The sequence below is a fragment of the Periplaneta americana genome, chromosome 9 (genome assembly GCF_040183065.1).
Source record: "Periplaneta americana isolate PAMFEO1 chromosome 9, P.americana_PAMFEO1_priV1, whole genome shotgun sequence".
Classification (NCBI taxonomy): domain Eukaryota; kingdom Metazoa; phylum Arthropoda; class Insecta; order Blattodea; family Blattidae; genus Periplaneta; species Periplaneta americana.
The window spans coordinates 159,341,458-159,366,643 of NC_091125.1; the positions used below are offsets into that span (position 1 = coordinate 159,341,458).

Genomic DNA, 25,186 nt, shown 5'->3' on the forward strand with positions numbered 1-25,186 from the left:
CTACACACTAGTGACTCGTCACATTAAACATTGGTCACGCTAGTGACTCGTCACATATTAAACATTGGTCACGCTACACGCTAGTAACTCGTCACATATTAAACATTGGTCACGCTAGTGACACGTCACATATTAAACATTGGTCACGCTATACGCAAGTGACTCCTCACATATTAAACATTGGTCACGCTAGTGATTCGTCACATATTAAACATTGGTCACGCTAGTGACTCGTCACATATTAAATATTGGTCACGCTACACGCTAGTGACTCGTCACATATTAAACATTGGTCACGCTACACACTAGTGACTCGTCACATTAAACATTGGTCACGCTAGTGACTCGTCACATATTAAACATTGGTCACGCTATACGCTAGTAACTCGTCACATATTAAACATTGGTCACGCTAGTGACTCGTCACATATTAAACATTGGTCACGCTACACGCTAGTGACTCGTCACATATTAAACATTGGTCACGCTATACGCTAGTGACTCCTCACATATTAAACATTGGTCACGCTAGTGACTCGTCACATATTAAACATTGGTCACGCTACACGCTAGTGACTCGTCACATATTAAACATTGGTCACACTAGTGACTCGTCACATATTAAACATTGGTCACGCTACACGCTAGTGACTCGTCACATATTAAACATTGGTCACACTAGTGACTCGTCAGATATTAAACATTGGTCACGCTACACGCTAGTGACTCGTCACATATTAAACATTGGTGACGCTAGTGACTCGTCACATATTAAACATTGGCCACGCTAGTGACTCGTCACATATTAAACATTGGTCACGCTAGTGACTCGTCACATATTAAACATTGGTCACGCTACACGCTAGTGACTCGTCACATATTAAACATTGGACACACTAGTGACTCGTCAGATATTAAACATTGGTCACGCTACACGCTAGTGACTCGTCACATATTAAACATTGGTCACGCTAGTGACTCGTCACATATTAAACATTGGTCACGCTACACTCTAGTGACTCGTCACATATTAAACATTGGTCACGCTACACACTAGTGACTCGTCACACATTAAACATTGGTCACGACAGTGACTCGTCACATATTAAACATTGATCACGCTAGTGACTCGTCACATTCAACATTCGTCATGTTTGTGATTATTCACGTATTAAATATTCGTGATGATTGTGATCTCATTTTTCAACAGTAATGGTATTTCCAACAATTGATATTTTCCATGACTCAATACTTCTGTGAAATTTTGGTTGAAAGAGTATGACTAACTGATTGACTTTCTAGTTCCTGTGAAATTATAGATGACACAAACTAACAAAGCTGAAAGCAGCCATGGCACATTAATACATACACTGGGTAAATGTACAACAAGCATCGCGCAAATAGGAATTGTATAATATGGCGGTTGATAACCGCAGTGAATGCAATGCAAATCAAACGACCTACAGCTCATGCAAATATTTCTCCAGACTGAGGACGAATTAAAACATGAGAAAGCGTTGAAAAGGGAAGTACAGAAACATCGAGAAAGACCGTATCTTTCATCGTCCAAAGGGAATTGCACATGGTAACGAGGGAGGTAAACCTCAAACTCTCAAGAAAAGAAGCAATAAAACGAACACTACAAAAATGTCCGAAGGTAAAGTTCGTCACCTGTAAACAATTATGACAATTTTAAAGAAGAAAATAATGTACTTAATTATCTTCGTACTATAGAATACAACTTAGCAGAGAAATTCTAGTCACGTCCAAATTATTAAAAATGAAAGATGATTTGACCCACAATTTTTGGAAGATTTAAAATGCTTCCTTTAATATAAAATTAAAACTCTTTATTGCAATGTTCGTTAGACAATTATTTACAATGACAAATTAATATAGTAGCGAATATGCCTTTGTGACGAATTGTAACCAATTATTTAGTGCTGAATAGAAAGTGACCAATCATGGGTAAGTGTGACGACTTTTCCTAGATCCACTTACAAAGGGATCTTTCACAAGCCAGCTTGAAGTTCCCTTTGAGAATTTTCACACTAGTGAATACTGCAGACGAAGAGCGATCTACAAAATTGTAGCTTCCAATATGAACTGCAAGATAAACATAAGTTTCAATAATTGATATAGCGTAAAATTCTCCCACTATGACAGATAAAGAGAAACAAACATTTATTAAGGCAATCCACGTCGCTTCCTCTTTACTACCGCATAACCAGAGCTATACAGATATGGGGCTACTATACGTACACCACTAGATCATGGCTTTCACTCCAAATTTTTCTAACGTAAAAATATTGCCTGAAGTGAGACAAATGGTCATTAGGCTCACAGCTCATATAGAAATTTAAACAATGTCCCAAGATCTCATTATAAGGACACGTTGTGTATACAGCACTTTATTATCTCTCCAGTGCCTCCACGCTTGCATCCGATTTATTTATTTATTTATTTATTTATTTATTTATTTATTTATTATTATTATTATTATTATTATTATTATTATTATTAGCCGTACCCGTGCGCTCTGCTGCACCCATTAGAAATAAATATAAAGTAATTACATAATTAAAATAGGACATTTGATCCAGGGAACATTCGTGTTTGATATAAGGATAAATCGTTTCATATGTTACTTAATTTAAATTGTATTTAAATAGTTGAAATGCGATCATTTTGGTCCAGAGATCACTCATTTGGTGCAATGACAATTCCTTTAACATGTTTCTTAATTTTTATTACATACAACCATAGTTTAATGAAGATTGACATCATTTAGATTTAATGTGTATATTTTATTTTACTTGCTATATGTTTCCATTGAATTATGGCAATAACTTAATTTTAACCCTTGTTTTCTACGTCTTCAGTAAATGGCGCTTGGCCCACTATGTTTCTGAACCCTTCAAATAAATTAAATAGTGATACAGCATATATAGATGTAATTATATTTCTTTCTTTCGAAAATGTAAGAATTCACTATCTCCTATGTACCATTGCCATGGAATGAATAAATGTGTTTTTTCTTCCTACTCAAAAATTTTACATTTTGCACATGGGAATTACTGCAGGAACAACATCGCTACAATCTGAGGCGGCAGTGAAAATGTATTGTATTGTTATTTTAAAAGTCTTGTATATCCTTAAATATCAGTCCTATCAAAATTTTGCATTGAATAAAACTTATCGGAAATGATTTTTAAAGAAACTTTTGTTATGTAACATTTTTCATGAAAATTAATAATAAGGGAGATATTTCGATTTATTTAATTCAGGCCCCTTTATAAGCCCCCTTTTAAATAAAATATTTTGAATGCCATATAGCCTAAATTCTAAGTTACAACGAACTTAATTTATATTCCAATTTTCATTTTATATAAATCGATTCAGCCATTATCGCGTGAAAAGGTAACAAACATCCAGACAGACAGACAGACAGACAGACAGACATACATACAAACAAAAGTTTCAAAAAAGCGATTTTCAGTTTCAGGGTGGTTAATTATATATATATATATATATATATATATATATATATATATATATATATATATTAGGACCAATTATTTTTGGAAAATCGAAAATTACCAGAAAAATTTCGGCTACAGATTTATTATTAGTATAGATTATATTTTGCCAATTTTCGCTACATAATTATATTTTATAAATTATTGTAACTTATTTAACAAAAGCATAAACCATGTAGGCCTACTATTGAAAATATAGAAAATAAAACAAAAGAATATTACTGGGTATGCTGAAACTATTACAATACTTATAACAAGCCATCTATAACACTTAATAATTTAATTCAGTATATTTTATGTCTATTGGAACATACTGTTACTCATGACATTAATAAACGATTGATTGATTGATTGATTGATTGATTGATTGATTGATTGATTGATTGATTGATTGATTGATTGATTGATTGAATATAAACAGGAACTCAGCAATAGTAAAAATGACCAATTGGTATACCCAAAGATCCTAAACATGCGATATGACCAAAGATGTTAAAGAGTGTATAACTTAAATAAACTCAAACAAAAAAAATTAAATAGTATACTGGAAATACTAAATATTATAACATATCAATTGAGAAGTTAAATAAAATCATCCCTATATGAGCAACCTCGTGTTTGGAGGTTCAATATTGAAATATAGATAGGAGAAAGAAGAAAAATAAACAAACTTTTAAGTGGTTAAAACAAGATAGTATAAATTACAAATAAATATGAAAAGAAATAAGTAATTACAATTGAAAGAATTTCTAACTAAAGTTCATAAATAAATAAAATTAATAATCAGCAATGAATTATTTACAGCTATGTTAATTTTTCTTAAACATTTCTTTAAGTTTAAAATTTTTTACATTCATATTTTCTAAATTAGAGTACTGAAAAGTGAAATTGTTATATAATATATAGTTTTAAGTCGTAGTTGAAGCCAACTCTAGGGATTAATATGGTTACTTGATGTACAGAACATTCGCCGTAGAATCACAAAGAATTTGTTTTCTAGGAAGATTATATAGTGCATTAGTAATGTTAAATTTACAGCACAAATAAAATAAAATCCAGAGCAAAAATTCAGTACTCAGAAAAATAATCTTCACTCGAGTTAAATACAATGCAAACATTAAATGTCATTTACAAGGAAAAGCAACTCCATACCGTGTTTGGGAATGTGTTAAAGAGTTTCCAGGAAATATATTTCTAAGACTGATAAAAATCTTTGGTACTGGGAAGGGATTTATGGCAAATTAACTAGCAAACTTTTCTTCAAAACAACAAGTTCCCTGCTTTGCAGACAGATGTCTCTTGCGACACCAAGACATCTAACGAACAGAGGAGGAGACTCACTTGAAAAGGCCATTAAAATGAGCACCAATGTTATTGCAGTTAGATCTCTCCCCGGTAGAAGCCTTAGGAGATGCAATGAACATGAAATGTTACTCCACGTGCTAGGTTTCTGCCCTCAGGGCGAACTACTGCGAATTGACAGACATAACACAGTCCGCTCAATAATTGCTAACAGATTAAGAGAACATGGTGAATACGAAGTATATGAGGAAGTTCAATGTCTTTCTACGGAAGGATCTACACGGCGTGCTGACATCATAATAATTGACCGAGATAAAAAAACTGATCTCATTCTTGACCCCACTGTAAGGTTCGAAATTAATGAAGATCATCCAAAGCAGGTACATGAAGAGAAATGCGCTATTTACCTTCCGTGCTGTGATGATCTCAGTCATAAATATAATATTCAAGATTGGAATGTCATTGGACTTATGTTTGGTGCGTGAGGAACAATTCCCAAATTTACATTGGAGATCCTCAGAAAATTAAAGGTTCCTGATAAGACTTTTCAGACAATTTCATCAACCATTTTAAAATCCTCATTGAACATCATCAATCACCATCTCTATTCATCTTTATAATATTCAATGTATATTATTTATTTTCAATAAATTTTTATCGTTTTGATAGCTACCAAATCTTGTCGCAGAATATTCTTTTTTTAAATTTCATTATGTATTTTTTTAACATTAATTTACATTTTCTTTTTTGTTCATTTGAATTGATTAGAATGCCGATATTTTAAATCCAAGATTTGAACAGCTATCATTTCGATGATATTCTCTCTGTAAAGAGACTTATAAGTAGGCTTCGAGACTTCGGACCCAATAGAGCCGTTCAGTTGGAAATCCGCATAACGGCGTGCTGAATATAGTGGTAAAGCGTATAGTGGGTGGGGGTACTGTAGAATGAATGCCAACAAATACGCAAAGAAAAACGCTCTGGATTTGAAGGTTCTGATGAATAATTTGGTTTTCATACAAACCCATTTTCAAACTGTGTCTGAAACTATTACATGGTTAGAAAAGTCAGAGCAAGAATGCCGGAAGCCCTCAAATTAATTTGGAAAATGACACAGAGAATTAATGAGACATCAAGTACACCGGATACTGAACGTGCAAAACAGAAGTGGAAATCAATTTTATGTAAAAATAACGGATATGGAACATTGTGTAATATAAACAGTAAATTAGTGGGCATAGAGTCACCCGAGAATAAAGGACTGTGTCTTAGAGACTGCAATGATGTTAGGTTTTTTTCGTTTTGGTATCACGTCATGCGATGTAGAGCGCAGCTTTTCACAATACAAATTTTGGCAGATAACCGAAAAAGATTTACGTTTGAGATACTAAGAATGTATCTTGTAGTACATTGCAATTCGATACTGTAACTGCACTTCCTAAAGGCGACCAATAGGATAAATGAAAAAATTAAAATTACAACATGCTTATTTCCACCATTAACACTGTGTATAATTAAACACAAATGCTTATAAAAGACAGGAGAATAAATGCTTTTCACATTCTTTTGAAATTGTCATTGTGTAATGTACATTAATTAGTTTCAGAATGTACATATGTGTGTTTCCCCATACTGCCGTACTCTACTCTAAATAGCAACGTTGTTACCTCAACACATCTCTATTTACCTGCAGCGAGTCAATAACCTATAGTACATGCACAGTAAACTTATTGTATCGGGTCCAAAGTCTCGAAGCCTGCTTATAAGAGATCACCATTACAGATCATTTAGATTTATAAGGAACAAGTGAAGTGGGAATGGAGAAATGAAAGGCTTCCAATGCTTCCCCGTAACGTTATACTTTCCCGAGACTGGCTACAGAATAAGATCAGTGTATACACACATATATGCACACACACAAACTCCAGTATTGCATGGTTTCCTGCTAGAACGGCACTGTAGTCAGTTGCTTTTGGCTTTACTAATGCTTTTCCAAGCTTACTAATAAATTGTATCATAGAGATTTGACTTCATAATATTTAAGACATGGATGTTCAGGCTAATGAATGTGATTTGTATGCTGCAAATAACTGAGTAGTAGTTTGGCTAGAGAAGGAGTGCACATTTAAGCACACAGCTGCATTTTCCTATATTTTTAAAGCAGTAGCAGCAACAGCAGGTTTGTTATCATTTTTCCCACCTTTGTAATCAGATGGCCAGATCAGTTTACTTTTAATAAGATTTTTGGTGTCGCATTTTCTGAATGCCCCTGTGACACGTGTTCAGGTGCACATGGGCACTCACATGTGGAGCAACGGAGCCTCTCGCCGCGGCCGCCGCATGTCGCTCGATCTGGCACCGATACCAATGACGCCCAAGGATTCAGAGTTTCTGCAACGGAGACCAGATCTTTTCTACCCCTATCTTCCAGCCCCATTCCTTAATGGCATGCAGCAGAAGGTAACCACAGCATGGGCATACATTTTACTAATAGGCCTATACTAATAACAATAATATATTTAAATATTCATGTCGCTTAAGAATAAATTCCATCAATTTGTATTGAATATTTTTTAAACAAGGTTATGAGGAAATTATTACGCGTAGTCACAGTCTGAATATCATCAAATAAAGAAGCTATGTAATAATTATTTATAATTTATATCAGGAGACTAATGTATCTATCAAAATTAAAATATTAAGGTAGGTAACTAAAAATGAAATGATCATGCTACCATAGCTCCATAAAAAAATGAAACAAATACTTGAATATACATCTTGATTACACAACTTTTAACACTGTATCACTTCGGAATATGTATGATAAGTCTTTCTTGTGTTAAATTTTAACGTACCTTGTTAACACACACACACACACACACACACACACACACACACACACACACACACACACACACACAGACAGACTACTCAACATACCAATGAACCAACAGGATTACAACGAAGAACTAAACACAGTCAAATACATAGCACAAGAAAACGGATACAACCCCAACATAATAGAAAACATAATACGTAAGACAAAACATAACCACAAAAAAAACAGAAAAATACAATACAAACACAAGAACACAAAAAATACATCACACTAACATACGAAAACAAAAACACACATCAAATTGCAACCTCATTCAAGAAATTAAATTACAATATCGCATACAGAACAAATAACACTCTACAGAAACATCTCAACACACAAACAACACAAACAAACAAATACAACCACACAGGAGTATACAAACTCAAATGTAACACCTGCAACAACTTCTCCATAGGACAGACAGGCAGATCATTTCAAACACGTTACAAAGAACACATCACATCCATAACAAAATTGCAAAACACCTCCACATATGCAGAACAGATCACAAATGCCAACCACACCTACAGAGACATCAACACAGACATGGAAATACTGCACATCCAACCAAAAAGCCAGAAACTCAACACACTAGAACAATATGAAATATACAGACACACGAAAACACACCCCAACGATATTCTCAACACACAACTCAATTTCAAAACACATACACTCTTTGACTCTACACTACGAACGCACCCACACAGGAAACAAGAGGCGCCAACACCAACAACGACCAGTTCCGAAGATGACCGAAAAAGGTCGAAACATGTTAACAAGGTACGTTAAAATTTAACTCAAGAAAGACTTATCATACATATTCTGAAATATTTGAAGAATATTAAAATAAAAATAACTTTTAGGTACATCTTGACCAAAACAAAGCAACAATTGAAGACCTCTCTGGAATAAGAATGTAACCAACGAATCTATAATTCATGTTGAATCTTTAGTACACTACTTTTAACACTTGAATATAAAAAAAATTGATTAAATGGCGATCTTACTCGTGTCAATTGTGTAAGCATGTGCGGCTTACAGCTGTTTCGGTGCTTCTTCACACCATCGTCAGAGCCTACTAGATCTCGGCGTCATCTCGAACTTCGCTGCCTGTTGTGAGGGTGCGTTCGATTGTTGAAAAGTGTTGAAATGTGGTGTCAAATAGTGTGTGTGTTCTGAAATTGATCTGTGTGTTGAGAATTTGATCAGGGTGTGTTTTAGTGTGTCTGTATATTTCATATTGTTCTAGTGTGTTGATCTTCTGGTTTTTGGGTTGTATGTGTAGCATTTCCATGTCTGTATTTATGTTATTGTATGTGTGGTTAGCATTAGTTATGTGTTCGGCATATGTACACATACAACCCAAAAACCAAAAAACTCAACACACTAGAACAATATGAAATACAGTATACAGACACACTAAAACACACCCTGATCAAATTATTAACACACAGATCAATTTCAGAACACACACACTATTTGACACCACATTTCAACACTTTTCAACAACTGAACGCACCCACATGACAGGCAGCGAAGTTCGAGATGACGCCGAGATTCAGTGGGCTCTGACGATGGTGTGAAGAAGCACCGAAACAGCTGTAAGCCGCACATGCTTACACAATTAACACGAGGAAGATCGCCATTTAATCAATTTTTTTCTATAATTCATGTTTCAGGAGAAAGGAAAATAATTTCAGGGACATATTCCATTACGCCTATATTTACTAGCAGAACCATTTGACTGATCAAGGATACAAGTTTATTCAGCTAATTGGACGAAATCATTTATTGCTATACATAAATGCTTCAAAATTACTTTTTCCAGATAAGTCACATATTTCATTATTCTGGTGTTACATCCTTTTTTCGGGGAGGTCTTAAAAAAAAAAAAAAAAAAAAAAAGAGACATTTAAGAATTATCCAGAATAATGAGTGGAAGCAGTTTTTAAAGACAGATTTTATTGAAATTATATAGCCTAATGAATTCAGCAACATAGGGTTAGCAAGGCTTGTTATTATAGTTATTATAGTATAATTTTCCTCACGATTTCTACTTCAAAACTGAAAGATAATTGAAGTTGCTGCAAGGTTTATCAAACATGGCAACAAAATAAAATCTGATAATTTGGACTGCAAAATGATCTAAAAAACCAAGAATAAATAAGATTTTAGCATTTATGAAAAGGTATATTTAACATTAATCTCTAAATTAATACAAATAATTGATTTCTTGAAATAAAAACATTTCTAATTTCAACAACAGTCAGTTATTATTAAAGAACTACATTCCTAAATTCAAAATGCTACAATACGCACTACTGTATTATATTGTTTTATAAATTTTTAGAAACTTTGATGGGAATTAATGAAAGTTTACATTAAAAAGTAGAACTAAGAACTGTATTTTGAATAGTATATTAGAGTCATAAATAGAACAAGCCATAAATATTTTCATTTTCCAATTACAGAAGTGATACTGTAGTATCCTATTCCTTAATATGTTGTTTTCTAATGCCAGGCGTTTGACAATAAAGTCATTTGACCTCTTGCACTCCAATATTTTTCAAAGATATTATCATGGTCAGCCACTGAAGCACAGATTTTGAGGTGTTCCGAATCAATTTCTTGGTTTGAGTTGCACAATGGGCAGTTAGGGGACTGATATATTCCAATTGTATGCAGGTGTTTGATCAAACAATCATGGCCTGTTACCAATCTAAATGCAGCTACAGACGATTTTCGTGGTAAATCGGGAATTAACTGTGGATTATGATGCAGAGAGTTCCATTTTTTCCTTAATATAAGAAGAGTAACATTCAAACAATTCAAGAATTTTACATAAAAATTTCTCTATTTAGGAAACGAACATGAAAGAATGAAGCTAGAATTAGTAGAATATTTGTCTACACAAGCAAACACCACCTGAATTTTCCAAGTTCCAGTTATAACATACTGCACATACAGTGTAGGAGGTTTAGAAGCCCCTATAGCTGTTTTGAAGGTTTCAGTGAGAAGAAAAATCTCATCTACATCTGAGCTTTAATCCAGGTTCTTGCAATCTATAGTCAGTCCTAACACCGAAGTCAAATCAGTTTCAATTTAAATCAAAACATTTCAAATCTATCTATTGGCAAGTAATTTTAAGTCTTACACTTGACACATTTGATGTGGTATCTTTGTAAGAGGACTGATCAGTATGTAAAATAAAATAATTAATTTCGTGCCTATATTTTTTTTAGATTTTTCTGCAGTTACATCAACCATTGGTACAATAAATGTAGATATTCCCCTTTAAAAGTATACAGTACCAGTATATTAATTTTTTCTATGTATTTATATTAAACGTAAACTTCATCTTACGATGTTGGATGACGTATATACGTCCGTTGATGTGACATATTAATGAATATTTAAATACTTATAGTCACAATCATGCCATGGTATGAAAGAAAAATTTCACAACTTCGAGCGGGATTCGAACCTGCGACTTCCTGAACTCCGGTCAGGCGCTCTACCAACTGAGCTATCGAGTTCGTCTCACACCAAAGGCTCGAAATTCTCCTCTCATACTGGCGACTCTGTTATAGAATGTTTCTTTCCATCCATAAGCAGTGCTGACTAGATCAGACGCTATGGACGAACTCGATAGCTCAGTTGGTAGAGCGCCTGACCGGAGTACAGGAAGTCGCAGGTTCGAATCCCGCTCGAGGTTGTGAAATTTTTCTTTCATACCATGGCATGATTGTGACTATAAGTATTTAAATATTCATTATATTAAACATTAGATTCTGTATAGCCTCTTGAGTCCTGAGAGTATAGTATACTATACCATACTTCATATATGATTATGATATAGGATGTATGTGCAGAGACCCGAAGTATAGTATAATATACTTGCATTTGTGCCTAACTGTAACCTGCAGAATTTTAAGTTGAAAGCAGGGGAGTATTTTGCAGGCTACCGGGGCTACCAGCGGTAGCCCAAGGAAATTACAAAAGAAAAAGTTTGTAATATAACATAATGTAATAATTTTGTATTATTAGTTTTACCATAGTAATTAAAATTAAAGTAATTGTTAGATATATTTTGTGTAATAATAGGGTCAGCGGTAGCCCAAACCCTTTAACCAGTATACACCACTGGTTGAAAGTTATAAAACAAAATTATATATTGAAATGAATATACATTTTAAAAAAATGCAATCTCAAACTTATTAGTTATTCTTTTGTTTCTTAATTTTTTTAGTAGTTGGATTTTGAATGAAACCTAGTGGTGAATCAATTAATAAGTAAATTTCAATGTAATAATGAACAGAGCAAATAGCATTACCCTATGAGCAATTTTAAAGTTCATTTTTAATTTCTCTTGTAGTATTCTGAAATAGTTATTAAATATATGAAAATTAGTACTTGATACTGTCTTTGATATAGTAAATATAGTACTTTTAACTATATATTATATAAATCGATAAGTATTTATATTATTTTAATAATTACATTTTATGTTTTATATATCTATGAAATGTACTGTAGGCCTAGTAAGATTGTAACACTGACAATGTCTATAGTGAAGTTTTCCACTCAATGACAATAAAGATTTTTTTTCAGCATTTTTTCTCATGTCAGTGACATTTTTTTGAAGTGTAAAATTATACTAAACTTCAAAAATAAAACCACAAATGTCTCAGGACTCAGGAGGATAGCTGTTTTAAAGGTTCATTTGACTTCGAAATGAACATTTTCATAAGACACAGCTATTTAAGTTGTTTTTCGATTTTTTTTCTCGTTTTATTTATTTATTTTTATTTATTCATTTATTTATTTTTTCAAATTATGAGAACATTTTTCTCAGAGATTATTATAGCTATTGGTTTCTAATTCTCCACAGTAAGACATCAGTCCACTAGGAACAAAATGACATTATAAAAGTAACACAATAGCTAATTAATGTCACCAGATGTTTAACCAGACAAAGATAGTGCTTATTTTTTAATTAAAAATATATACAAGAATTTGTGTCTTATATGTTGACAAAGACATCATTGCATGGTTTCTTGGACATGTATTCAGTACCTCGCTTAATTGCCGAAGTTTTAAGTTGTTTTGTTTAATATTGTCAGAGATATTAATTGTACCCTACTTACAATATAATACATATATTCTGTAGATTTTAATTTTAGTTTTATTAAATATGTTTTATTCATATTCTGAAACTGCTCACAGTATCTCAAATTTGTAACCATATCAGCTCTAGTGTTTTTTAAATATATCCCCTAATTTGATAATATGTAATACCAGTACGGTAATATTTAATTTTGATAAATATAATTATTTATAAAAACTTGCAAACCGCTGTTTTAACTGTATTGTATTGTATTTATTAGCTGCCTTTTTCAGCAGAAGTGACATTGTCAAAATACAAGTAAAACTTAAAACAATACTTGACACTTTCTGTAATACAGGGTGGGTCAGGAGGAAAGGTACATGGTTTGAGGGGTGATAACATTGGTGATTCTGAACAAAAAAGTTTATATGTACATATATACTGTTCTTAACAGTTTCGGAGAAAACTAATAGAAATAATGAGGAACGGGAAAAGTGCAAGTGATAGTAAATTAAAACAGTGTTTCCTTATCATCATCATCCGTGGTGCTACAGCCCACGAGGGGCCAAGACCGACCAGCCGGCTGCTGGCCTCACGGCCACATGCCGAAGAAGAGGTGGACGATCATCCAACCAGAATGGAGGTATCATGTGGTTAGCATGATGAGCCCCACAGCCGTTAAAGCTGGTTTGCGTAACCGGATTTCGCTACCTATCGTAGCTCCCCAAGTGAATCACGATGCTGGGTGGGGCACCAGTCCCATACACTGGCCGAAATTTCATGAGAAAATTTCTTCACCCATGAGGACTTGAACCAGCGCGCATTCCGTAACATGAGTCCCAGGCAGGATGCCTTAGACCACGACGCCACGGCGCGGGACTAGTGTTACCTTATATTCTGTTTAATTGTGTACTTTTCTTTACACAATATGTTCAAAAAGTCCATCGTCAACTTCAATGCACTTTGCAGCTCTTGCTGTGTTGCTGATCTAAGCTGATTCGGACATTCCTTCACTTGAGCACAAGCATGTAAAATGCGAGCGAGAACTTACTCCCTTATTTCCACTTTGCACTTGTAGACTTCGGTCTTAATTCAACCCAACACACAGTAATCCAATAGAGTAAAGTCGGGTGACCTTGGTGGCCAAGAAATTACTCCAACGCGACCGATCTAACGCCCAGGATACGTTTAATTGATCTTACTACAACCTGGTGTCGGTTTGATTGCATCCGCATGTGAGTGCTGATGAAGGACATGAGACTGATGCCCGTGATTTTCAAACAGATGTATTTATTTTATTGGGTTATTTTACGACGCTTTATCAACATCTAGGTTATTTAGCGTCTGAATGAAATGAAGGTGATAATGCCGGTGAAATGAGTCCGGGGTCCAGCACCGAAAGTTACCCAGTGTTTGCTCGTATTGTCCACATCTGTGGAGTAACGGTCAGCGTGTCTGGCCGCGAAACCAGGTGGCCCAGGTTCGAATCCCGGTTGGGGCAAGTTACCTGGTTGAGGTTTTTTCCGGGGTTTTCCCTCAACCCAATACAAGCAAATGCTGGGTAACTTTCGGTGCTGGACCCGGACTTATTTCACTGGCATTATCACCATTTCATTCAGACGCTAAATAACCTAGATGTTGATACAGCGTCGTAAAATAACCCAATAAAATATAAAAAAATTTGCTCTTATGGGGTTGAGGGAAAACCCCGGAAAAAACCTCAACCAGGTAACTTGCCCCGACTGGGATTCGAACCCGGGCCACCTGGTTTCGCGGCCAGACCCACTGACCGTTACTCCACAGGTGTGGACTCAAACAGATGTATGTCAGATACTATTAGGAACAGGAAATATGTCCATATAAACGTTTTTGTTGAGAAACACCAATATTATCACCCTTCACAGCATGTACCTTTCCTCCTGACGTAGCCTATATATACATATAATTTGTACGAATGTTTTCCAACTGAAATTTTTTGGTATTTTTTGTCTCATGGCAATCTGTAAGGACAAACAGATTTGTTTAATAATAATAAAATAACAATTTATGATATACTACTCATAACAAACAAACTGTCTCAAGTCCCAAGTCCAAGGAGATTGTATTTTCATAAAGTAGATATTTAAGGTTAGGGTTGAAGTATTAACCATCCTTTTATAGAGATGTAACACTAATCTGATCTTGTTGCAGCTGAATGAGATCTCAGTGATCCAAAGCGTAAACAGCAACAGCAGCAGCGGTCTGAGTCCACCTGGTGGGAAGTATGCCAGTTTACTGGGATTCGGAGGATATGGCGGCCCTGATAAACCACTTCTATCGGAACCGCCTCGATCTCAACCAAACTCTCCACTATCGGACAAGCCTTCCTCGTCTGTATCATCACCTCCGCCACTGTCCCTGTCACTGGGAAGTCATCACGGCTCACCTCCGCTCCGCGAGACCGGAGGCAACGATGGTCCCGACCGGGAGACTGTGTCCAGGGGGATGTGGGACCTACACTACGACAGGAAACCGTCTTCTGGAAACAACGACAAGCCGGTGGACGCGTCCCCGTCACCTCCGGGCCACGTTACGCCCCACCCCCCACCACCACCAGCACCGAGAGGTGAAGGACTGGCAGCATGAGACTGTTCCGTGCCTCTGCACTGAGAGGCACAAGGACATAACAGCCAGGGCAGCACGCGGGTCTACATATCTCAGTAGTAGGCTATTTATTGAACTTGGATTCGTAGAGTCGGTGGCTTCTTGATATTTCTCATCACACCTGTTCTGTGCTGCCGGCTGAACCACTGTGGCTGCAATGTTCCTATTTTGAAACTAGTCTTTATATATTATTGAAGAGAGAAGAGAGACAGATTAAAAAAAGATATTGAAAGAGGCATTACAGAGATATTTGCTGACGGCAAGAAATATTAAAATATTTGATAAAAGAATAAACATTGATGTTTCAGTAAGTGTACTCCATGGTACCAAAAATTACTTGTTTTATATATCGGTTCTTTGCCCCATTGAGAGAAGCTACGAAGGTGGAGCATTAAATCAAGAGCGGCGCAGGATCTCTTTTAAAAAATATTATCGAGGGAAAAGTGTAAGATTTATGAGAAGAGCTCACTGATCGATGACCAGAAAAATATTATTGCTATTATTATTATAATAATAATTATATTAAAATATTAAAACATAAATGTGTGTGTGTGAGTGTGACCGGGTTGTTGCTTGGAACGGGCCGGGAGAGTGTCAGGCTTCAACGTTGTTTTGTTTTTTGGGGCTGGGGCAATTCTGGGGACAGAGCACGGCCCACGGTCCCCTGACTTTGATTCACTGTGATACTACACCTGTAGGAGGGTTTCGTGTACACGTGTGCAAAAAAAAAAAATAGTACGGAGCGTATGTGTTGTCGAGTCAATCAGAGCTGCGGTACTTAAAAATACACTCGTACTTACTCGTAATTGTCGGCCAACTGTCAGAAAAATTAAATTAAAAAAAATATATAGCTGAACATTTTAAATGTTGTGAAATGTGCAGAGATAAGTAAGGTATGTATACTGAACAATTACAATTTCCTTTGTGAGACCTGGAGCCTATTCACCCATCATCCAATGTCGGGACTTGTCTACCCCCTTGAAAGACACCCAAGGTAGTGTTGAAACAATTTGGACTGTAACTGTACATTTGCTACTGTATTTGGTGTTAACTCGATTACATACAATTACTGTTCAGTGGATGTTGCTCAGAACAGAATATTGAGTTTTTACTGTTGTTACCTGAAAACCCTTTTTCTCTCTTTTTTTTCTCTCTTTTTGTTGCTGTACATAGTGTAAATGTATATGGTAGGCCCCATTGTTGAGGACGTTTTAAGGCACTCTATACAGAACTTTTGAGAAGCTTAAAGGGATCACAGGAAGGCTTTCTTAAAAAAAAATTATTATAATTCTGTATCATATGTGAAATGGTATTGAGAGGTGGCACGTTTGACGGGGAAAGTCATCCGAGATGGATTATCTTATGTATATAGAAAATGGAGTTCTGACATCTCGTTTGACTCCCCACCCCTGTCAACTGTCGACCAATCACAGCTTCAGCATTGCCGACAATGTAGTGTATTCGATTGATGTGAAAGCTTTAGACGACACTCACCCAAATCCTGTCTCAAAAGTACAAAACCTTCAACCATTCATTGTTTGTTGTGTTATAAACCTTGCTATTGTGTCATTGTACATCACTACCGACTACAGATTTGACAGTCGTGTATCGGGTAGTGTCTGTCAACTGTCTGTAGTGCTTCGGGAAAAAAAAAAAAATTGAATTTCATGTGCTTATATCAAAACTACAGAATTAAATTTCAAGTATACCATTAATGATGTATTCCATTCACAACCTCATTTTATTTCTTTTTATTTTTTTTTTAATGGTACCACGTAACTAGTTTATTAGTTCTGCTTGGATTAAAGGTATGGCAGTCCTGTTCAATCAAAACCCATGTCTGGATTTGATACCTTGTAATTTTTCAAATGAAAACTGATCTCGAAACTACCTCAAACCATTTAATATGTATACTCTTCCCTTCAAAATATTATTCTACGTGGCAATTCTGGAAGGAGAGGTTGAGAAGGGAGATGCTTACAGCTAGAGTGGACCAATCCCAACAACACTTGACAGAAAAACAACTCTTTACACTTGCAACAAAACTAGAAGCAGATATTGGAAGAATATTCTAGTAACATATCAACTCTGTTTCTACTAGTTAACTTAATATGTTTGCATTTCGTATGCTGTAAATGTAAGGAAAGTATGTTACGCATGTAAAATAATCATAAACAGAGTTTCTAATGTTTTAAATTTACAGAACTTACATAAACAACACTAAAAAAAAGTTTTTATTCCATTGATGTGTAGGCTAATGCAGATGTTTTATACAGGGGTGTGCAAAAGTAGGTATACAGTCGTTTATATGAAAAATTCAGCTGCTGTTTTATTTTATTTTTATTTGCTTCAAATAATTAATTATGACTTACAATTTAACCAACAACCAGCGAAAGTGGATAATCAATAAATACTGGAAGATAGAGCATTTATAATTTATTCTCTAAATCGTTAGTCTAGTTCCGAAATATGAACCAAATTCTTCAGCCAGTTTCTGTCTAATGCTTTCAATATTCTCTGTCCTACAGTATTGATTATCCATTTTCGTTGGTTGTTTATCAAATACCATCATAATTAATATCTGAAAAAAAAAAAAAAAACAAACCAAAATATCTACATTTTTCATATTGTTAACAACTGTAGGCCTATATTTATTGGTATACTGTATACTTATTTTTACACGCTCTTGTATAATGTTAGGTATATTCAAATATTGGGAAAACATTTTTTTTTTCTCTCTACTATATCGTGGAATTCATAAAAGAAGAGGGAAAATCCAGGTCAGCTTTCTATTTTGGCTTTTCCTCCATTCAGCAAATCAAAAAAGAAAAGAAAATACAGTACGTCTTCACCATCATGTCCGTGATGACTGATCGGCCGCGTGCCCAGTGGGAGGCCACGCTTCTGTCGCTAAGACGACATGCATGCTGACGCAGCTAGTCAAGACCATTCCCATTCATATCAACACTACGACGTCTACAAATAAAACAATTTATCTGTAACTTGGCCTATGGGAGTATTCATTCAGTTGAGATGAAAATCATATTGTTTCATCATGGTAAACAGATATTCATTAAGGAAACTATTTACATATATAGCACGTACATAAAGAATAGAAAATCGTGTGCTTCAAAGAGACGAAAATTCAAACGTAACTTTCCTGACAGACCAGTACCCTCCAGAAAAACAATATTACAATTGAATAATTTCGAGGGAAAAATTGTTCCAGGGCCGGATATCGAACCCGGGATCTTTGGTTAAACGTACCAATGCTCCACCAACTTTGGATCGGTGTCTGATAGACTTCCCGGATAGCTCAGTTGGTAGAGTGTTGGTACGTTTAACCAAAGATCCCGGGTTCGATACCCAACCACAGAACAATTTTTCCCTCGAAATTATTCAAGTCAACTTTACAGACAGTTACATCTGAAAGCTTGATTTGCATAATATACACGTCACTGTTCGTTAACAGGAAATCACAATTTAAGTCACACAGTTTGTGTGCACTCAATGTTGGTTGCTTGACAGTTGTCAGCCCACTTTGAGGTCTGTGGATATAGAGGGAAAAATTGGATTGGTGTGTGGTAGAGTTCCCGGGTAGGTCAGTTGGTAGATCGTTGGTACGTTTAACCAAAGGTCTCGGGTTCGATACCCAGACCCGGAACAATTTTTTCCTCGAAATTATTCAAGTCAACTTTACAGGGAGTTATACCTGAAAGCCTGATGTGCATAATATTACGGTTATTTAATAGATTTAATGAAACAAGTTCTGTAAATGACAGGAAAAGACAATAAAAGCACCATGTTCTTATGGAGGAAAAACTGGATGAAATCGGTGTGGCATTAGAGTGTAGTCGATGCAAGTCTCCGAGATGTTTAGCACAGCAGACGGGGATTTCTAAAGCATCTGCGGGAGTGACAACAAAATTATTGAAAACTAAAACTATGCAGAATTGTAACATGTCATGAATTACAGCCCCAAGATTACAATCGCAGGCTTAATTTTTGTAATTGGGTGCTAGAAAAAGTAAATAATGAAGAACTTGATCCCTGATTGATTTTTTTTATGATGAGGTTTGATTTCATCTGCATGGCTACGCGGTATCACAGAATGACAGGTATTGATCATCAGAGACCCAGATATTGTGCATGAAGCTCCATTGTAAGTTTTGACGAGTTAAGTTTCACGAGCGCGCTTGTCATTTCACGGCCTCCCACCGGGCATGCAACCTGTCAATCATCATGGCATGATGGCGAAGACGCACTATACCTTACCTAACCTAACCTAACCTAACCTAACAACCTAACCCAGACCAACTTCTGCTCTAAACAACAAATAAATGTATTCAGAAAGGCAATATGTGCACGCATGCGCAGGGTGTGTGTACCGATACTTGAAGATTGGGCTTGCTTAGCTAGCAGTGATTTGACCACACAAATTACAATACCTACAGACATCTCAAACTGTCCAAAGCTGTCGTTCATATCTAGATATGTTCTGGCAATTTTAAATGTACCCGCATTTCGAAATTTTTCAGTAACAAGTGTTTTGCTAAATGTAACATGCAAATCAGATTCAAAATATTTTAACAAATTAATTTTCACGAAACATTAGTTTTGTCATTGACTGGCACTGGATTTCAAGGTTGGAAATTCACTCCCAGTTTAATTTTCTCTGCATGCGCCTCCACTGAATAAAATGGGTACTGGCTATAAGTTTTCTGTAGAGTGTAATGCTTAGTGGCTATAATTTTTATATATCAGCCCATGATGTAGGCCTTCTCATTAAATATATTATTTTAATGTACCAAAATACATATGATATTTCCATGCAGATATTCTGAGTCATCATACGATGAAAGAGTAATGGAACAGAGAAAAATTCTCTCTGGCACCGGGATTTGAACCCGGGTTTTCAGCTCTACGTGCTGATGCTTTATCCACTAAGCCACACCGGATACCCATCCCGGTGTTGGACAGAAGTACATATGTACTTCAGTGCATTAAAATAATATATATGATATGCGTAAATCACTTCGTGATTTAAGACAGCGCTTATTCCGTTGGATCCCGGCCAACTAGTCACTCATAACGAGTGCACCTCAGCACATGTGTGGACTTCAGTCCTACGTTCATAGACATCTATGACATAGTGCAGAGGGCGGCCACTAGAGGGAACCCAAGAGTTGGAACTTAAACTGAGACAATTCTGTCCGACGCCGGGATGGGTGTCCGGTATGGCTTAGTGGATAAAGCATCAGCACGTAGAGCTGAAAACCCGGGTTCAAATCCCGGTGCCGTAGAGAATTTTTCTCTGTTCCATTACTCTTTCATTGTACTTCTCATTAAAGGTTACTGGTACTCGTTATGCAAGTGTTACTTCTGATGCAAGTAAGATTGTGGTATATATAATACTAAAAAATTTGAGTTCCGCCAAAGACCCCATGTATACACTTATGCTAAGACACAGTATCCCCTGGGAGAATTTACCTTTGTATCCTGCTGTAATTTCTGCATATTTTCCAACAAACAAGATAAGTAATAAAGTATAATTATATCAACAATCAGTGTTTCACAATAAATACGATGTTTAAAAATCAAATTATCATTTCGGAATATGTATTATATGTCTTTCTCGTGTTAAATATTACTTACCTAGTTAACAGACCGAAACATGTTAACTAGGTACAGTAATATTTAACACGAGAAAGACATATAATGCATATTCCGAAGTGATATAGTGTTAAAAGTTGTGTAATCAAAATGAAGGATGAATAAATTATCATGCTAAATCAAACCATTATGTCCAATAAATTCTTCATGCAATGTAAATTGATTGGACAGTTACAAATTGTCACTATTCTAAAAATAATTGCATCACAATGACTTCATAAGGAAACAAAATCTTCACCTACAACACAGTGTAACTATCCCTAAAATGTGATAATTTTATAATAAATTTATGTTTATGAAATATGATAATAAAAAAAAACATTGTTGACTGGGTTACTAACTCGATCAGATTCCCAGCATCATGTTCTTATTTTCGTTACAAAGGAATTAGTCCAGTTTAAAAATAAAATGTAGGCTAATTAAGTATTAAAATACGAAACTTAGGTTTATATGCAATTAATCAGTGTCACATTATGTTAAAAATTTAATGAAAATTACAAAAGTTACGAATCACTACAGAATAGATTCTTCAATGCAAAGGAAATCGATTGCATTTCTCTAACAGTTTTACCATGTAAAATATCTTATTTCTCAAAATTAAAACAAGGCGATTTAGATAAATTGATCATGATACCATTATCTTAGACAAGGAAAAAGACCTTTAGACAGATTTCGACCAGGACATAGCATGAATTTAAACAGTAAATTTGAAAAACTGAAGATTTGAAGCTGGAATTCTCCTTTGTTTTAACTTCAAACTGAATTATTTGATAATCATCCAGTTCTGTAAATAGATATATCCCAAGTATCGAATTTCAAACTTCCTAATTGTTTGAACAAATTGTCCTGCATAGAATTGGAATATATCAGTCCCCTAACTGCCCATTGTGCAACTCAAACCAAGAAATGGATTCGGAACACTTCAAAATCTGTGCTTCAGTGGCTGACCATGATAATATCTTTGAAAAATATTGGAGTGCAAGAGGCCAAATGACTTTATTGTCAAACGCCTGGCATTAGAAAACAACAACAACATAAATGTGACACTACAAATCTCAAGAACTGTTTTACGTTCTACCCAGTACTGGTAATTGCTCAGTAAATTGAACAGACGTGGTTAATGTAATATTACTGATTAAACAGCATTACAAATTTTCAAAATGTGACACACTGACAAAGACAAGAATGGAAATCAACCATGTATTGGTACGGTACTTCTAAGACAATTTGAAGAAAATTATAAGTTACCGTACTGTCTTGTGCAGATGAATACACGTGAAACCAATTGACTGCAGGTAAACACAATTAACATTATGTGGTGTAAGAATTTTAATACACCACTTCAAATAAAAAACAGATGAAGAATAGAGTGAAGATTTTTTTTTATTCAGGCAGATTCATTTCCGAGTTATCATCATGCTTATTATTATAATACTTGAGGTTAGTAGGTTGAAATCTGACCATTGATGGTGGATTTTTAAGGACGAAAAACATGACTTATTTTGAATGAAAAATAAAGATAGAAGATAAGTGGTAAAGATATATAGTAAAAGAGGTCTCGTCCCTGAATGACAAAATTTACCAGCCATTCTTCGTCAATGTTAAAATTATGCTCTCTAAGTCACTGCCCCTGTCTATCAGCTATCATTGCAGATACTTCTGTCTTAGAAATGGAATTAAGTTTACCACACTACCATAATTCCAGAAAGATATTAGTTAACATCTGGAGATAATTGAAACCAAAGCTCACAAGAGAGCCTTCCTCCTTGATGATTTGTATACAGACAAAAATTGACTTAAAAAAGTACGGGTATTTACAAAAAACGTAGCTGCCATTAAGTATGTATGTATTCATTCACACTGCAAATAGATAAAGAATAGAGTGAAGAATTTTTTTTATTCAGGCAGATTAATTTTCGAGTTATTATTATGTTTATTATTATATTCGAGGTTAGCAGGTTGAAATCTGACCAAATCTTAAGGACAAAAACATTACCATGACTTATTTTGAATGAAAAATAAAGATGGAAGATCCGTGGTAAAGATGTAACCTATAGTGAAAGAGGTTTTCTCCTTGAATGACACAATACTGGAAGAATACCAGCCTTCTGGCCCGAGATTGTGGGTTCGATTCCAGCCAGAACGATGGCATTTAAGTGTAATCTTCATCTTACGATGTTTGGTGACGTATACACGTCCGTTGATGTGACATATTAATGAATTTAAATACTATTATAGTCACAATCATGCCATGGTATGAAGGAGAACAGGAAGTCGCAGGTTCGATTCCTGCTCGAGGTTGTGAAATTTTTCTTTCATACCATGGCATGATTGGCATTTAAGTGTGCTTAAATGCGACAGGCTCATATCTGTAGATTTACTGGCATATAAAAGAACTCCTGCGGGACAAAATTCCGGCATATTGGCGACACTGATGTAACCTCGGCAGTTGCGAGCATCGGTAAATAAAACATAATTTAATTTAAAATACAATCTGTGTGCTATATTATCTGTCAATGTGCTCCAGTATTATAAAAAGTGAAGACAAAAAGTTTATATTTGGTCTACAGGTCTAGTTGATAAAGAGTACTGGTATTACATAGAGCGGTATCATCAATAGCCCAACATACAGGGTTCTGGTACATACTCAAATGCAGGTTTTACTTTATTTTCGGAAATAGTTTTTTGTACCTTACAGTTCGTATTTGTAGCTGATGATAATGGAAGATTCCATTGTAATTAATAATATGACAGCGAAAGTTTTTGCATTGTAAAGCTCTCAAAAATAAATTACAGGAAAATCTATGACAGAAATACCGGTACCGGTACTTAAATAAGGATACAAAGATAACATCTCCCTTCCTAGAACTTTCTCCATATCTCCTGAAGGAAAAGGTTAAGGATAATAGAGTTACAAGTTATCTCTAATTTTAAAATCAAGCTCTAAGTGTCTTCTTCCGTTCTCTGTCACATATCATAAAAATTAAACGTGACTCCAAACATTTGATATAAATTTTGAGTCTCAGAGAGAGATTTATAATAGAAAAAAATTCTTCAATTCCATTGGACTTGGGTTCTTAAATTCAGTTGCCAATTAAATCCAATTCTATAATGGCATTTCAATTTTCTTGTGTGAGAACTGCATGTGGGGGGGGAACTGCAACCAATCGACTGTGATACCTGACCCCACGGCAGTGATATGAACCATTCCAAGCTGATTCTACAAAAGACAGCCACACAAACCTAGCTGTGAGCATTATCAGTAATAATGTATGAAAAAAATATAGTAATGGGAATGTTTTTAAATTCTTCTTTAGTTTTTTTAGAGACATTCTGCCACTTCATATACTTTCCATATGCGAAAGTGCACACACAAAAATAAAATACAAAAAAAAAAAAAAAAAAAACCACACTGATATGCATGTAATATGCCTATGATTTGGGTAATTATTGTTCATATAGGTTTGTTAGAAGAGTTTGGGTTTATGGATGTATGTTACCACTCTACAGAGCTTTGTGATACACTTTTTTTTTCTCTCTTGATTACGATGTCTTCTTTTTTTACCTTCTGTTTTTATTGTACTTATGAGACTGCGTGTATACATATATATACTGTTGAGACATCATCACTGCTACCTTTTCATGTGACCATAACAAAATTTAACAGTAAATGTAGATGCCGCTGTCAGATCTTTTGAGGTGCCACCAGAAGTCCAGGAGATATGCTATTTTTGTAATGTTTACAATAGCCCTTTTGGTGGTATCTCACTTACACCTTGTCAAATTGGTCTCTGAGTTTCAAGCCCCTACTATCAATTTATCAATTCCTCTCTCCCCCCTACACATTAGTGTGTTTGTTTGTAGACACTAGCTGGAAAATGAACAACAGACAAATGAGCATTATATTTGCCATGATCCAATTTTGACTGTAGTAAAATTTTACAACAATTCTTTCTTTTCTCTTTTATCACAGCCTTCTGTTCTCTCAAATCCTTTCTTTACCTTTTACGTAGTTTTATACAGGACACGTGGGATTCA

At 35.1% G+C, this 25,186-nt stretch overlaps 1 protein-coding gene across 7 annotated transcripts in view; it reads left to right on the top strand.

Annotated features, from left to right (window-relative positions):
* LOC138706662 (homeotic protein spalt-major-like) overlaps window positions 1–24,555 on the top strand; it is a 769,782-nt gene extending 745,227 nt beyond the window's left edge. For 4 of the 7 annotated variants that reach the window (XM_069836208.1, XM_069836211.1, XM_069836209.1 and 1 more), the window contains 2 exons: window positions 7,128–7,301; window positions 15,023–24,555. In XM_069836208.1, coding sequence (XP_069692309.1) covers window positions 7,128–7,301; window positions 15,023–15,457 — 609 coding nt within the window. In that variant the 3' untranslated portion in view covers window positions 15,458–24,555. The remainder of the gene's footprint in view (window positions 1–7,127; window positions 7,302–15,022) is intronic. The other 3 variants (XM_069836214.1, XM_069836210.1, XM_069836215.1) reach the window with 3 other exon arrangements.
* The last annotated feature ends 631 nt before the right edge of the window (window positions 24,556–25,186 follow it).